Genomic DNA, 17,520 nt, shown 5'->3' on the forward strand with positions numbered 1-17,520 from the left:
AATTTGCTGTAATTAAATTTAGTTCAATTCCTGTACCGGTCCAATCGCCCTTAATGATGACGTCAGCACTGTGGAGTATAGACATTGAGTTTGAGTCTTATTGTATTGCATTCTATTGGAAATTCATGTTATAATTAAATTCCCAAACACAGGTTTGCTCAACCCAGAGTTCCCAGATCGTCAATTAAACTTGAGCGAGAGTTCACCCCCTGACACCGTCTGACAACGGGAAACGGGTGTGATGCTCCTCCGAAATAAAAACCCCGAACCTCGTGAACCATGTCCTTGCTTCCTAGCCTTCAAGACTACTGAGGACGGAAGTCATGTAGTGTTTAGTATTCAGATACAAGCTGCCCATCTTTCATGTTTATACATGGTGTTATTATTATTATTATTATTATTATTATTATTATTATTATTATTATTATTATTATAAATTGTAGTGCAAGTATCACTTATAATAATTATATTGTCTATGTAGTATACTTGAAAAGAGTACTTGAAACTACACACAATAATTGACTCGTTTTGGCTCCACTCGACCCGAATTCGAGTCGAGTTTCGAGTCGACTTGGAGGAAATTTTCCAACCCGAGTTCTCGAGTCGAGCTGAAACATGTCTGTTTCGAATCGTGTCAAGTTTCAAAAAATTTCGCTCGAACTCTCTCGTGCCCATCCCTACTTCAGAAACGAAGGAGAGTTGCTCTGAATGAAATTTCAGTTTGATATACATGAAAAAGTCGGTAGCCATTACCTCACTTGCCTGCAAAACGGCATTGGATGACACAGATTGTTTTTGACAGATTAGGTACAAAACAATCTTCCTCATTATTATGAGGAATTACCTTGTTTGTCTGTTTACTTCACGCAACAGATAATAACAAATAAGGCAATAACAAAATAATTATCTGATTTTGTTTTCAACGTTTATCTTCTTCCTTTGCTCATTCATTTACTGGACATCTCTTCTCTTTTATATAAAACAATATTCAGCCTATGTTTCATTTATGAGTAGAATAAGCTTATGTTATATATACGTTGATTCTTAAGGAGTTTGGTTTACAATAACAAAAAACGGGAAGTGGTTTTCAACGATCTCTTAAGCGTCCCAAGAATATATTCTACGGCCACTATAATCTCTTTAGTACAACCACAAGTGATAGAAATAAACGACTGTTGCTTTTAACGTTGATCACTATAGAGTAAAACGGTAACAGATAGCAAGAAGTTGTTTTCTGAAATCAACTAAAAGTCAAAAAAATATAGTTCATCTCTGCTCTAATCTGTCTATTAAAACTGGAAGTGGCATAAATCAACTACTTTCGCACTCAAAGGCAACAAACCAAACTTCTTTATGTAATATATAGGTGACACTGCTACTTCTTTTAATAATTATCATTTCTTTCTTTTCTAGTTTCTTATTTTGTGTAGCTTGTTTCTTCTATTTCATTTGGAATCAACTTCTGCATTTCTGACTCAAATCACAGAAAGCAGTCAAGATATGGAGTCACTACAAGACATAATACAAATGATACTAGATTCTGAATTTTTTTCTCAATACTGTACAATGATTCTAGAAGATGAAGTAATTGAAGGAAATATTTATCAGACTCTAAACAGATCATCTGTGACTTTAATCAAAGGAAACACTGAGAAAATGAAAAATGTGGAATCCTTGGATGAATTTCTTGTGAAATCCATGAATGAAAAATGTGAATCATTCGTTGTTACATCTCAAAATATTTGTGACACACTTCGTTCTATTAATGAGGCATACAAATTATCAATTCAAAGAAGAGTTAAAAAGTTGATAATCCTCGAACAGAGTTCCGTTGACTCATTGAACGGATTGCGGAATTGTACCCAATTAAAGTATTTTCCCTACCTTCTCACTGTTAATGTTAATAACAGAGATCTAGCTGACAACGCATCCAGATCTTATTCCATTGTTTCCCACACACTCGGAGATGACTTAAACTCTAAAGAATTCAAAACTGTTGGATCGCTGACAAAACACAATTTCAAGGATTATATTTCAATAGTATATACGAAAAGGTTAACTGATCTACAAGGAATAACTTTAAAGATGGTCTTATTTCAATACCCTCCACAGTCTATGGTGAAAGGATCTACATTCAATGGCATCGACTATAAAATAATGACAGAGTTTTCAAAGAAACACAACTTTTCTTGGTCAGTGACTGTCGCTGCAACATTTAAATCTGGAAATATGAGTTTCTATGATTTAATGCTTAGCGGTAATTTTCAAGTTCGATTACCTGGGTTTACTATAAGATTGGAAAGATTGAATGATTTTGATTTCTCTATACCATATTGTCGTACTTATGATGTACTTCTGACACCTCCACCAAAGTTGAAGCTCAATTTATGGTCAATATTTTCTCCATTATCCACTGAAGTGTGGGGAGCAATTATAGCATACATTTTTTGTAGTTCACTTCTGTTTTATTATTTTTCAATTTTTCATACTCTCTGCTTTCCTACGCATACAAAGAATCCATACTTAGAGTATTCCTATTCATTCTTATACTCTATCAGCACATTAGTTGCTATGGGAGTTCCACATATAAAGTACTCCATAATGAAACACCTTTATGTTTGGTGTTTCTTTGTGTCTACGCTACTAATCACCGCATATAACTGTAATCTTGTTTCTTATCTGACTATCCCTGTATACGAGGAACCCATTGACACTTTTGAACAATTTGTTGACTCTGATTTACGATGGAGAGGAAATGAAATTTACTTATATCTCCTAGAGTCGGTTGATCCTTTTTTACGAATTATAGGAGAAAGATTTGTGCCCATAGAGAACCATGAGGAACTTACTCTGTTAGCAAAACAAAGAAAATTGGCTGTTTTTGCTGAGAAATTTCCATCAGGATATATTGCAAATATTGAATACCTAGATCTCGAAACAAGAAGAAATCTGCGCTTGATGAGAACACCCCTTGTAGCGATGCACCAGGGAATCAGTTTTCTCAAAAATTCTCCACTTGTCGATCCTCTCAATAACATGTTGAAATCTCTGAGAGATTCTGGTATCATTGAACAATGGGAAAGAGAAGTTGCATTTGCAGATTCTGAGTTTTTATTGTTTAATCAAGATATGGTCGACAACCCTCTCCGCATAATAACAATTAATGATATTAAAGGAAGTTTTGTGATACTTGCAGTTGGATTTGCACTGTCTGGTATAACATTTGCAATGGAACTCCTTTGTAAGATAAAATGTTAAAGTGCTATCTCATTTAACAACACATTGAGCAACCAGATTGGGAATGTGTAAGTTAAACTTTCATTATTTCAAGCTCGAGGATGTACTTCAATTTCATTCAAGTGTTCTTAAATAAGCCCTCTGAACAGCTTGTGACTGTTTTCTAAGGAAATATCTAGATATCCAAACTCTAATATATTATCAGAACTGTAAGAAATGAGAAAATATTGCACACCTCAAAATCAGTTAGTTTTAGTAATGTTTCTTCCTAGAGACGCCTGGCGATGAATTTGTGACATTAGACTACAAAAAAGAGTGTGTGCAACATTTTGTGGAGTAGTGGTAATCGAAATAAAAGTATCGAGGAGGAACGGAAACAAATTGAGACAATTCTTTTAAAGATAGAACATTTTCAGTGAACATTTGACCTTTAAGATTGTGATCCAGCTCGTACAAATTTGAATCTCTTGAATCGGATAGAGAATTTATCCTATGCTTTTACCTGCTGCGATATATTTTTAAATAACTACTTAAATCATTGAGAATGAAATAAATTAATGTTCATAATATTATTATAGGAAAATTTACAGTTTAAGTATCGATTTATCACACAAGTCTGGATATTTCGTTTCATTCTAGACGACTCTTTTCAACTTGCCAGTGTAGAAAGTATTAGCAAGCTTTTAGGATCAGAAGAGATAACAGACTCTGCAAAGAAGGGGATCGAATGAGTTAGGTGGAATGGCATAAGGCAATGTTGGCAGTGTTTGATTCGTTATTAACCCACGACTAGTGTATCTGAAAACCGCCTTGTTTTCTATCACTATTGTTTTCTATCAACACTACGTTTGCTTTCTTCTCCTTGCTGTCTGAATATGTTTTACTCTGTATATGAGCAGTAATCCGTGATGTCATCCAGTTCGAAATGACAGATTCTAGCCATTATCATTGCAGAAGTAGTAGTACCGAACATTATATCAAGAACAGTGCCTTTTTCCACAAGACTCATTATTCTTGGAACTACATTTCTTCTGTTCCTTATCATAATAATGAGGGATTTTCTTACAAAGAATCATAATGATTACTCGTCTGTACACTAACTAAAATTGGCATAAACGAAAGTATGACATACCTAGAGTAGTGGCGGTACAAATAGAGCCCCCGCTTTCTAAGGGACTACCGACGGTTGCTGAAGCAAGTGATCAATTTCTCGTTAACCAGTGAAGTAACTCGGTGGAGGTTGGTAGTATAATGATTGTCTTTGTCTGAGGACTACTTTGGGATTGGCTGTACTTGCTGAGATAAAGACATTTTAGTCTCCACAACGAGAACTATGTTCAGGCATAGATTATAGCGATGGAACGACGAATTGTCCGTTTTACATAGCGAGTCATACATGGTCACCCCAAACAATCCTGATTATTTCTACCATTCTTGGCTTCACATATCCCACTAATTTGCTGCTTACAATTTTGGATGTCGTTCTCGCATGTCCTGTTCTGTTGTAGTGTGTACATACAGCAGCATAAATGTACAATTAATGGGCAAGTTATATATAGTATTTGAAATCAGTGTTTATTGTGTAATTTACTACATGTTATTAGAGTGTACATGTATACATTATTTCCAATGCTATTGCAATGAGTTCAGATGATTGTTTAAGTTTCACTCGCTTCGAACTGAGCGGGAAGGAAATTTCCAATGAACACATACAAATGTTGCTCAACAAGTTAATTCAGTTATGCAATATTCAAGCCATAGGCTACGCTTTATTTTCAAATATGCTTCCCAATCTACATGACTCATGTTCTGAGTTAGATAGGAATATTACCAGGTTAGGAATTATATTTCACAGTATTATTGGCATCTACAAACAAAGCCCGTCACGTTGGGACCTTTTCTTATGTTAGGTACCATCCAGTATTTGTTTAGTGTGGGTGGAGAAAAGCTAGGAAAAACACTCAGGATAACTAGCTTGAAAACGTTTTTCATCATTTTTCACCAAAGGTCACAAGCGGGAATCAATCCCGGGATCGAAAGAAACATTAACGAAAGTAGTTGCAAGCAACGACGATACTCTTTGCTAGAACTTCCCGGTGTCTGATACATTTAACCAATCAATAACCCGGTTTAGATTGGCCCAGTAAACTGCAATAAAGATTAGTTTTCTAGAAGATGGTTCAAGACGTTCCTTTTCAAAAACTGGCAAATGGATAAATGCATCTAAAAGTATGTTATGTTTATTCTCCACAGAAGCAAGTATTCTTTGGTTTCTGTTGCATTTTATTCACTTAAGAGAGAATGGAAGGAACAATGTTTGTAGTTCTGATGGTTTCTAGAGTTGAAGAGAGGCAAAACCGAAGGATTATCACCATGAAAGCAGCTTTAGGCCGTCATAGCTGAACATTTGGAAATGGAAAGTCATAGGACGTCGCATGAACAAATGTGAAGTGATAGACGACAGTCTGCAAAGACAAATAAAATTCTCATCCGAAATGTGAGAAACATTTTGTAATGTATTATCTCGCTGACGTTATTACTGACAGAACAAAACCTACCGCTTTGCGTGCATAGTGAATCTTTTCAAATTAAAAATTCGAATCTGGGAAACTATTTATCTCTACTAAAGTTTTGTCGAAATTTGATCTCTGCATGAAGGCACATGTCGTTTTAACAGTCATAAAGAAGGCAAGGGAAAGGAAATTCAAAATGAACTGCTTAACTATCTTGGAGAAAATGTTCGCCAACACATTCTTGAAGATGCGAAAAGGAGCACATATTTCAGTATTATATTTTATTTGACTCCTAATGGCTCTCATATGGAACAGTTGTTGAAATTATTATATTTGTGGAGATACAGTGGAGCTTAATTTAAATTCTGGGACAATTTATTGATTTCATTGTTTTTGAGTGGAAAATTGTTCATAACATTTCTTGCTATATATTAAAAAAGAACTTCGGCGACATAGTCTTGACATCCACAATTCCAAAGATGAATTGTACACTAACCACGCTACAATCGTCTTTCACTATTATGTAGTTTAAACTTTGATATGAAATGGAAATCCTCTTGCCGTATTCGTTCCCTGCGACAGTCACTTCTTAAATCTTGTTGGTGTACCCTCTGCTCTCGTTAACATTCCAGCAATCACTTTCTAAGAAACAATGGTACGTTAGTTTGTGTTCTCTGGATCTAGTCATCACTAGAGTAGTTTGCAAACATATGTTAGAGTAAGTATGAAACATAGAACTGGCGTTAGATTGAGTTATAAAACAGAAGCACTGAATGTATTTTGTAGAAAACTGGATTAGGTCATTGATACACAGAAAGAACTGCGTGCCACCTTCTTTGCGACATTTGATATTCGAGTAGATGTAGGTCTTTTTACAAACATTCATTATTTTAAATTCATAGTCGTGCTCTATTTCTGATATGAAGCCCTCCAATATGTTGATCGGATCCAAAAATGTCTGTAATCTAAGTATATAACTTTCCATTATGTCAGCTGGAGAGAGTAGGAAGTACAGTTGATATAGTGAGACTCAACCTACTGGGCACGTAGTAGATGAGAAAGGAAGTGATGAACCTTTGAATACACAAGCCAAAATAAAGTCTTTATTAATTAAAAATTAGATGAAATGACACAACTAATGTGTGGACATTTCCCCCAGATGTGAGATCTAAATGATTGATTTGGATTCTTCAATTCCGCAACCGATTTCGTCCAACAAGAATGAGATGAAAGTTAAGAAAGGCTGAAAACATATTGTTTTGATCTGGCGGTATTATGTCCCAATTATCTCAACGGTGTGGAATCATACTAGGATTATTAATATATCATTCATTCACTAAGATGGATACAGAAAACCAAAGAAAACATTGGACTTTTCTGTACAATATGTTGAAGGTTAAAGTCTATAAGAATTTGGGAACTACAATTCAAATTTTTATTACAATGTATTTATCTGTCGCTCCATCATATAAATGATTCTTCAGTGAAATGAAACGAAATGAAACTGATAAAATCGTACTTGTGTGCCACTATGTATTAGGAAAGATTTATCTATAAGTGTTTTTTTTTCATAAAGCATGAAATACTATTGTCTTTGGATTTTCAGGAGAGTTGAAATTTTCGCAGCTATCACAGTACAAAAGTTTTCATTCTGGATATTAACGTAAAAGGAGGCTAAGCGAAATAGCAATATGGTAGTTGCAAGTATCTCATGTAACAATATATTCATGTATTGAATTGTCAACTATGTGGGTTATTTTTACACTCAAAAGCACCATAAAAATACAAATTATATATATATATATATATATATATATATATATATATATATATATAATGAAAACAATTAAAATTCAAAAATAGGTATATTTTGCGCAAAAGCATACGTAACAGGTAGTGGTATAGTCGTTGGAAATATCATCTCATGTATTAATATATACTGAATGTTTTTTATGCAGATCGTACTGCACATAAGCCTCATCAAATAAATTAAATAAAAACACACATACAAAAATAATACATAAAAATAAATACCTATCCTGATCTGACTGCTAATCTCAATGTGGTGTTGAGTGGTGGTAGAAACTAAGAATTACGTTAAATAGTAGCAGAGTGTATTCAAATTGCTTAAGCTAGCTGATCTCCATCAAGTTCATTTGACCAGGACCCCAGTTGGCTTTACGCAGCCTTACATGTTGCTTTTTCTAATTCATGCATTTTGTATGTAACATACCTTAAGAAATATAACAGTGAAAACTGAAGGATTTTAATAACAGAAATATTGGTGACTTTTTTCGAATTGAAGAATGTGGAAGATAAATTAAAAGAAAGAAAAATAAATAATTTTCCGGATTGCAGAAAGATAGCGACTGCTATTTTGTCGCGTGTGAACTTGATGTTTCTGTCATGGGAATTGTCACCCATGTAGTGTGTGCTAACGTAATTCGTGATTTAAAAAGTCTAAACAATTATTAAGGAATGAGGCGGATTCGAACTGGCGCGCAGAACACATGTAATTTACAACTCGCTTCGCTACTCACTCGGCCAAACACTTAGGTTACACTGGTTTCATTTTTTTCATTTTATCGAACGTATAGGCTAATCTCAAATTCTCATTGCCGATTCGGGTTTTCCAATGAGAATTACTATGTTTCAACTTAATTTGGATGTAAAATCCTGACTTAATTAGCATTTAAGGACATTGCAGTACTATGTGCATTAAAATAAAAACAGAAATATTGTGAAATTTTGGTTTCAAACTTCACATCTACCTTGATTCCAAATACCTGTGCTCTCATTTCCTTTTTCACTCAAGGTTTGTAGAAGCCGAAAGATGTCATTAATTTCTATTTTTCGGTTATATCATCTTTATTTCCCACTATTTTTGCATAAAATTTTAAAGAAATATTAGTTACTAACTTCTCTTTCCCATGAACACACAAAGAAAAAATAATACATTACGAAAACAAAGTTATTGAGAAAAATTGTAAGTTACAGTATACGAGCCATTTTTTGAACATGGTGGTACCATGAGAGAGCTGATTTTAGTGTTATTTATTACGTTTTAAAATTGTTAAATTATTATGAACGAAATCATTTATTTATTTATTTATTTATTTATTTATTTATTTATTTATTTATTTATTTATTTATTTATTAGAATCATTGAACTGTCTTATATGCGGTTAACAGGATTTCGCTGCTTAAGCTTTGTAGTGGCATTTCAAGATTTGGTACGCATGACATGATACGATTTCCAGTTAAGCTTGTGTTTGCTACTGCCTACAAGTAGAGTAGACTGTGTGTCCTATGCCCAGGGCGGGGTTATTGAATTCGGATATCGATTGGCTACTAAATATTGTTTGTTAACACATTTTTGAATCAATATATACAGCATATTTTCTGTGTACCATACGTTAGCTTCTTCCCTCAAATGATATACTTAGACTGGTAGGCAAATTGGAATAAGGTCAAGGAAACTAGGCGGCCGTTATCATAATAAGGAAAACCTGATGATGGAAACAAGTTAAATGTCTTGGTTTGCAGTGATCAGGCTCGACCACGGCACCGGCTGTTAGTGGTGATACGTTAGAGCAAACTCTGCACTAGATGGGAAGGTGTAAACTATAAGGGTGATGTAAACTGAGCACATGGTTATAATAGTGTAAAATATGCGACATTCCTGATTTCCAAAGACGATCAATTGTTGGCGCTAGTTTATGTGGTGCAAGCGTGACGATATTGGCAAGTGTGTTGTTTGTATCACGTAGGACAGTGTTTTAGGTGACGACGTCTTTCCAAACTCACTGCAAAACCATATTGGCGATTAGGAACAGTAGTCAGACATCCCTTAGTGACTGTATCCATCGAGCAATAAAGCAGATTGTCACTTAGAATTGTGGTGCAAGTATGATGCAAGTGAAGGAGGAACTCAATCATTCCTTCGACGACCTCAGTCGACAATTACAGTCCGCACAGTTACACGACATGGGCAATCAACAGTGGTGTAAATAGGGGGATTTCCGGGCGCTTAAGACCCCCGAAATGGCATTTACTATCTTAAGTAAACGAAATATCTTGCAGAATTTTCACATTTCCAGGAATAAAATTTGCAAAGCTCCCCGAAACAAAATCGTATATACGCCACTGGCAATTAATATCGGGTTAGTTGGGCGAAATCGCCGATACAATATGCCTCAAGAACGTAACATTGACCGTTAATAAGTAAAAAATATGATATAGTCAGGTGAGTCATCGTTGATCTTATTTAAAACCACGCACAGTCGTTCAAGGACACTAAAAGTGCTCAAAACTAAATCACTTTTGGAAAAATTGTGCTGGACACTTGCACACTCGCCAGTCTCAACCAATATGGGAATGGTTTAGTCCATGAAGCCAATTTGATCATATTGAAATGTTGAAAGAATAAATGAACGATGTGGAAAGTAATGAAAATCTATTTTTTTATTTTTGATGTTGATGTAACACCTCCAATGTACGTATATTAAAATTGGAAAATTGTCTGGCTAAGATTTTTTCGAAGAAATATGTTCATGTGACAAAGTAAATATTAAACAGATATATAGTGGTAGAAAGTAAGACTATATACAGCTCTCTTTAAAAACCATAAATACATAGTCATACATGTTAAGCCAACAATTTTACAACAATTAAATCTCATATTTATGTAGGTAATGAGACACAGATACGGAGTCGTCGAATGAGTTATCTATCTAGACAAGAAGGGAGGTTCGGAGCATAATGACACCTGGCACGGACTCCAAGGACACTGTGGGAAACCCCGCCGTGAAATTTGAGGTCGGCGGCCGTGAGTAGAGTGTTTGTGTTATGCCGCGAACAATGAATTTGCAGAAGTTTTAGCACCGCTCGGTCATCAAGTTTCGGTAACGCTCAGTATAAAGAATAGAAGTGACCAAAGAGATACACGAGTGATTGGTGAAAGTGTACTGGGATGTAGGATCGTCAGAATTGCATGTCAAACACTGGTCAAAGCAATTCAAGTAGGGAGGAGAGTACATTGAGAATTGGCTCTGCTCCGAGAAACCCACGGATACAGTCACATGAAAATGTTCCGCAAAGTTGAGGACATAGTCTTGCAGGATCGCCGTGTGACGCTCGCCTAGATTGCAGTAGCATGTGACATATCCAAAGGATCCGTTCTGATTATTGTGCATGACCGCCTGAGCATTAAAAATGTTTGTGCTCGTTGGGTCCCCAGAATGCTCACGCTTGCACAGAAGCATGTCACATGCAGCTGTCCCAAGACTTATTGGAATTCTTTAAGAAGGACCAGGACAAATTTCTGTTTAACTGGTCGAATGTGGATCCACCATGGTAATCCTGAGAGAAGCAGGAGTACATTTAGTGAAAACACCACGATTCCTCTCCCCAAAGAAGTTTCGCACACAACGTTCTGCGGTGAACATCATGGTGACCATCTTCTGTGGTTTTGAGGGATTTCTGCTGGTGGAGGACATGGCTCATAAGACGACAATCACGGATGACGTCTATCCTGCCTCCCTCTATCGTTTGAGAAATGCCATTGCAGAAAAACATCCAGGGGAAAGTTGGCCAACGGGATTCTCTTGCTCCACAACAACGTGCCAATGCACACGGCCTGGAATCATCCTCCCTACAGTACGGGCATGGCCTCTATTGACTATTTCCTCTTCCGAAACCTGAAGAAACAATTACGATGACAACGTTTTTGTCCGATAACGAATTCGAACAGGCTGTTTCGCAGTGTTTTCAGGCCATAACAAAGACACAGATCCAGAAACATACTTTTCGTTTAATATATTATTATTGTTGTTACTACTTATAAAAATGACCCTAGTGTGAAATTTAATGACCGTTTGCATTGGTAAGTTTTTTCACTCTATTTCACATAGAATACAGTTCTGGCCAATACAGAGTCCGCCAGAAAAATGAATACACTCTTTGCCATCCTGTATCAGGATATTGGCATTAACAATTGATCTGAAATGTAAGTATGTTGTAGTACGGTTTTTCGCCCAACAGATGTCAGTAATGTTAGCAGAGTTAGTGAGATAACAAAATGGCAGGAGCACGCTTGACGTTCGAGCAGCTTAAGTATGTTTCGAAGTGTTTCATGAAGTTTTTGAATGCCATCGAAGTGCACAGTCAGTGGAGACGGGAGTTTGGTACTGAACCACCAACCTGCCTAACAATCAAACGCATTGTTGATAAGTTTGAGGCGCAGGGAACTATTTTATATATATTCACAAAGGAAGATCGGGAAGAACGCCTACAGCAACAAGTCCTACTTCGTCGGCTGTCGTGTTGAAAAAGTTTGAAATGTTCTGAACATTTTGAACGTCTAATGTAAACATGTACTTACTTGAAGGTTTGTAACACATGCTTGAACAAGAATTAAATGTGACTAAGAAATATGATACATATATAGTTGTTTTGTTCTTAAATAATGTATACATTTTTCTGGCTGACTCTGTATGTTTCACTTCAATGCTAGTAAACCGTAGCTGATTTTGAAGTACAGTCCTCTTTTCTTACCTCGTCTTTAATATTACCAAATATTTTCAGTCGGATTGACGTGAGGTGAGTTTCCTAACTGTTCGACTCTTCGCTTTGTCTCCTGATGATTAGAATAACCTTAGGCTATTTGATATGTAATAGGATGCCAAATCTGGTTGAAATAACGCGTCCGTTCTCTTGTTTGACAAAAATCTGGTTTATCAACTGAGGTAAAATATATTTGCCCGAAACCATATATTTTATGTCAAACAGAGTGAAACAACTTATCGATTCAAAAAGTGATCACATTTTTACAAGACTAAATTTTAGAAGTTACTAATAAATATAATAATGTAAAAAATGTTTTCGGGTGTGTTCACGTTAATCTATTGTGCCATCTATCGTAGAAAGAATATCAGTTGGTATGCAATATGAAATATCAATTGTCATGTGTTAATGGCGTCTGGCATTCGTCTGGGTTAACTTCCGAAAGAAAAGGCAGATGTAAAAACATTTCACGAGTTTCTGAACTGGCTTTTTTTCTTTTTTATTCCAAGCAGATATGTCATTGTTATTAATGGTCCCTAACGATATTTATCTGACGTTTAATGTGGAAGAAATGGGTGGAAATAAGAATATTTCATTATTTTCTGATCTAACTTCATCTCTATGATCCTTTGAAAAGAGACTGACACTCGGAATGAAACATGAAAAATGTTATGTGCACTGTTCGGGTGCCAAGTCGCGTAACTCGTAAAGTAAACAAAAAATTAACTAATACTTTCATTCACCTCAATAGATGTGTATTTTATTTGTGAGTCTTTTGTAAACAGTAAATTATAAAACAAACATTATAGTTATGGTTTTGGTTGCCAACGTAACAGAAATGTGAAGTTGAGGACATGATCCAGCACGATCGCTGTATGAAGGTCGCTGAGATTGCAGCAGCATGTGGAATATATGAGAGATCCGTGCTGCAGAATACCTGCATCCACCATTGGAATCCTGAGAGCAAGCACACAACTTTCTCACACAATTTATTTCTCACACAACTTTCTGCGGGGAGATCATGGTGACCATCTTCTGGGATTTTGAGGGACTTCTGCTGGAAGAAGACATGCCTCATAAGACGACAATCACGGATGATGTTTATGCTGCCTCTCTGTATCGTTTGAGAGATACCATTGCAAAACAACATCAGGGAAAATGGGCCAAAGGGATCCTCTTGCTCCACGAAATCGCGCCAGTGCACAATGCCTGGAAGTAACAGTAAATTGTAAAACAAACAATATACCTATGGTTTTGGTTGTCAACATAACAAAAATATGAATTGTTCATGACATATTCAACTTGAAAGTTCACTCCTGGAAATTGTTCAATTTTGGAATTAGGATACTTTGAATCCAAGCGGTATTCAATGTTAGAGGTAGGCCACTTGGTATAAATCCCCTAGTAAAAATATTTTATAAGAGCGGCCCAAAATGTTGGCTGTCTATGTAGGGTTAGCCTTCAGAATCCTACCTACTATTAAGCTGGACACATTTAGAGTAGTACTATGGCTACTGACGGTGGAAATCGGGAGTCTCAAAGTAGACATCGGTGTTTGGTTGCCATGGAACGAGATATAGTATTTCAGTTTTTGGCCCTTCGAAGATTTAGTAAGATAAATGGCACAAGCATATTGAACGAGAAACTCGACAGTTGTATTACAAAATAATATCCGAATGCAACAGCAAGACTACATGAATTAGATCTGTAATGAGTCATACCCCACAGTATAATCTAAATTGAAAGTATAAGGTTTATATGTATCAGTCCTTCCTTACGTAGAGCTAGACTTAGTAAAAGTGGAAATTTAGAAAGAGAAGAAATTAAAATACCATCTCAGTAATTCAGAAAGTCTCAGGAAATAGTATTTTCGAATGAAGATATCTCTAAGAGTTATCTCTATGAGATATCTGTAATAAGAACTTCCTTTTGCTTAAGAATCCGAGTGATCTTTCAAAATATTAAAAGAAATTTAAGAATTACGTCTATTTAAACAGAAAAATGCGTAATTGTAATCAAAAAGACAAAGTTCATACACAAAAATTTCAGAGTATGTCTAGTATATTTGAAATACGTAAAAATAATAGTCTCGAAATTATATATATTAATTCTACCAGAACTTTCAAATTTTCAAGTTTGTTAATTTTGAAATTCGAGTGTCAAAGTAGTATGACATGAGAATGAAAGACTTTCCTACAGAGTTTCAGAATACTTTTTCGGATAACTATCATTGCTTTTGAGGCACTTCAATTCCTTAAGAAAAATAGCTTTAAAGAAAATGGGTGTTTCCAGTGCACGTTCCATGTTTAATACTAAATATAGTACGTGTGTTCGTAATGATTGCATCATATTATGCAACAAGCTGTACCCTGATATTCGTTAAAATTACACATTTGTCATTTTCCCTGTATTGGTGATCTCATAATTAACTAGTTGTTACTGTTAGTTGCCAGAAGTCCCTTATTAGTTCAATAGTGCCAATAGGTACTTTTCAATCTGCATGCGTTGGCATTAGGGCTGCTAACTTTTGGAAATGGAAATACCGGACACCCTCCTGGAGTACGTATGTTCATAAGATTGCGATATCATCGCTAGTAAAACATATGAATAATCTGACAGTGGTTACTTCACATAAAATCGAGTGATTCGGAATTCGAATTTAATTACTTTAATCGTTTTTAAAGCGTTTATTAAACATACTTATTCTAATTTCTGTTGAGTCGGCACACATAATTTTTGTAGTCTACCGTCGATAGTACATCGTATTTAAAACAGAATAGCAATTATAATTGGCAATATAATTATGGCCTCATTGCCTCAAATGACATCAGTTTCAGCGGTCCAGTTCTGTTCTCTTAGCTTGCCTGGAACTCCGAGAACTCTAACTTAACTCAAGCCTCCTTGCATGCCTGGATATGTGAGGCTTTCTGTCCACTCTGCTTGCCTGGAACATTGTGGGAACTTAATCCCTTTCTTAGCTTGGGTGAAGCTCTGAGAGATTCCTAACCACAACCACGCAGCTTGCGTGTCCCGCTCAGCTTGAGTTTTCCGGTACTCTATTCTCTCTTTGCTTGCACGATCTTACCGAGAAAGGAATATCAGCCTACTGCCCGCAGAAGAACACAACGGTGACTTGGAGAAAGTGTCTATATCAGGCATCTGGGTAACGGTTTCTGATCCCAGTAGAAGGGAGGAAGCTCTACAGGATAAGGGGTATCACTCCATAAATTAAAAGGATGACTTAACATGCAAATGATGACAACAGGCTTACTGCACCAAAAAGAGCAGGTTAAGAATTGCTGTGGTAAAAGAGGCATTCACTAAGAAAATATCAGTCCTAGGAAACAAGATTAATATTGGAGCTAGGAATAACCTGGTTCAGTACTATACGAGGGATTGTATGTTACAGAGACTTGGATATTCCAGATATTTTAGAAGAAATTCTTAGAGAGTTTCGAAATGTAGTGTTGGAGGAAGATGAAGAAAATAAGATGGACAGAGAAAATAATAAACGAAGATGTGTTAAAATGACGAGAGAAGATAACTGTCTCAATCAGCTTCATACGTAGGAAAGCCAACTGGATTGGACACATCTTGCACAAAATTGCCTTCTTACTGCCATAGAAAGTAAGATAGAAGGAAATCGAGTAGTAAGAGGAAGAAAATGATTAAAAGCATTCTACTTCTCTAGTAAAATACTTTTAAGAATGCGAAGTGTTTGAGAAAGAGGTGACTACCTGTATGCCTTCTTTCAAAGACGTTATATACATGTGCAAAAGCCCTCCTTTCTATGTAAAGTGTAAGCTATGAAATAGGTCAAATATCTTGCCGCTTCGTGAATTCAGCCTCAACTCTGCACGAAGAGCATGGCCGTTATTGTACATCCAATAAAAATGTGGTGTGAGAACTAGTAGAAAATTCTCACCATGAGTTTAAGGATTTAATCTCGATAGATTTGGACGGTCAAGATGCCTTTCTTCCGCACATATAGATGCTTCCGTCAATATATTTTGATCTCGGCTTACACCATCACACTTAAATGATAGCAATCCATTTCTCGGATGTCGGAGCGACGAAAACTCGCCCCAGCTCGTTCCCGTATGTTAAAACGTTAAGAGTTGCTATGGGACATAACAGAGATTCATTACTGAACAATACCAGTGACTACTGGTTTAGAGTCCGTTACACACGGTTTCCGCACTACCGCTGCCTCTTTTCTCTGTAATGAGGAAAGGAGTTATAAACCACTGCTCTCCTTGCATAGAGTGATGTACCATTTAAGTATCCGTACACCGTTTCCTGCGATATTTAAGTACGATTAGCAACATAGAGGTCCTGAGCGATCTGGACTGCACTCTTGCCTACGGTGATCGGGCGTTAATATTAATAACGGTCATGCACGTGTATTGTTCTTCATGAGTGCCATTGCACTGGTTTTCTCGTCGTTGTTTCGAACTCTTGAAACGGCTGCCATATCCTAGAGATAATATTCACATATTGAGCTACTTTTTCAGTTCGACTTAGAACTGTCCTGCTTCCATTTGATTTTTCGCCCAGTACACGTATTATTCAGACATTGGTTATGAGTTACCATGCAACTCCACCCCGCATATTCATCCGAATGAAGCTTTCGAATGACAGAATTGCATTCCTGATCTGTGACATTGCTGGTAATTTGCACGGGTTTATGCATGAGATCACCGTGATCATGAGACTTGTTTACGTACGATCAGCGTTACATATTGGTATCTCCTACTAGTATTGTAGTTTAGCAATATAAATGTGTTCATTATTCTTGCATTCTCTTTTGTCTTTTTAATCTTGGACGAGTGTAGATTAATAAGAGTAGCAAATCTACATTCATCTGATACTAAATGATGTTCAAATGGATGTTGCGCATATTTCTTAGCTTTTCATAGATAGCATGGCATATAAACATACAACGTTCAGTTTAGAACGGATCTGCCATATAAACACACTGTCTGGACGAACATAGCTGGTGTTTTTCTAAGCCTCAGTTGCGTATAATCTCAAATAAGTGTTTCAATACTTAATCATAATCTTCGATAACTATCACAGGATCCAATATTTTTTGTCTCAGAATGGAAACACATAGCTGGCCATAAAGGAAAATCCGTTATAGTTGATCGTGGTAAATAAACACGGAATTCCTTTAAAGACGCGTGTGTTATATAAACACAAAATT

General features: G+C 36.1%; 1 protein-coding gene across 1 annotated transcript; it reads left to right on the top strand.

The window, feature by feature from the left end:
* Nucleotides 1-1,566: 1,566 nt before the first annotated feature.
* LOC145661856 (glutamate receptor-like) lies at nt 1,567-3,258 on the top strand. Its single transcript, XM_081727196.1, has one exon. It carries the CDS (start codon nt 1,567-1,569, stop codon nt 3,256-3,258), a length of 1,692 nt encoding a protein of 563 aa, XP_081583322.1.
* Nucleotides 3,259-17,520: the final 14,262 nt, after the last annotated feature.

The sequence above is a fragment of the Thermobia domestica genome, chromosome 10, assembly GCF_964235325.1.
Source record: "Thermobia domestica chromosome 10, izTheDome1.hap1.1, whole genome shotgun sequence".
Lineage (NCBI taxonomy): Eukaryota > Metazoa > Arthropoda > Insecta > Zygentoma > Lepismatidae > Thermobia > Thermobia domestica.

Coding starts and splice junctions, on each gene's coding strand:
- LOC145661856 (XM_081727196.1), top strand. CDS start 1,567: ATGATTCTAGAAGATGAAGTAATTGAAGGAAATATTTATCAGACTCTA.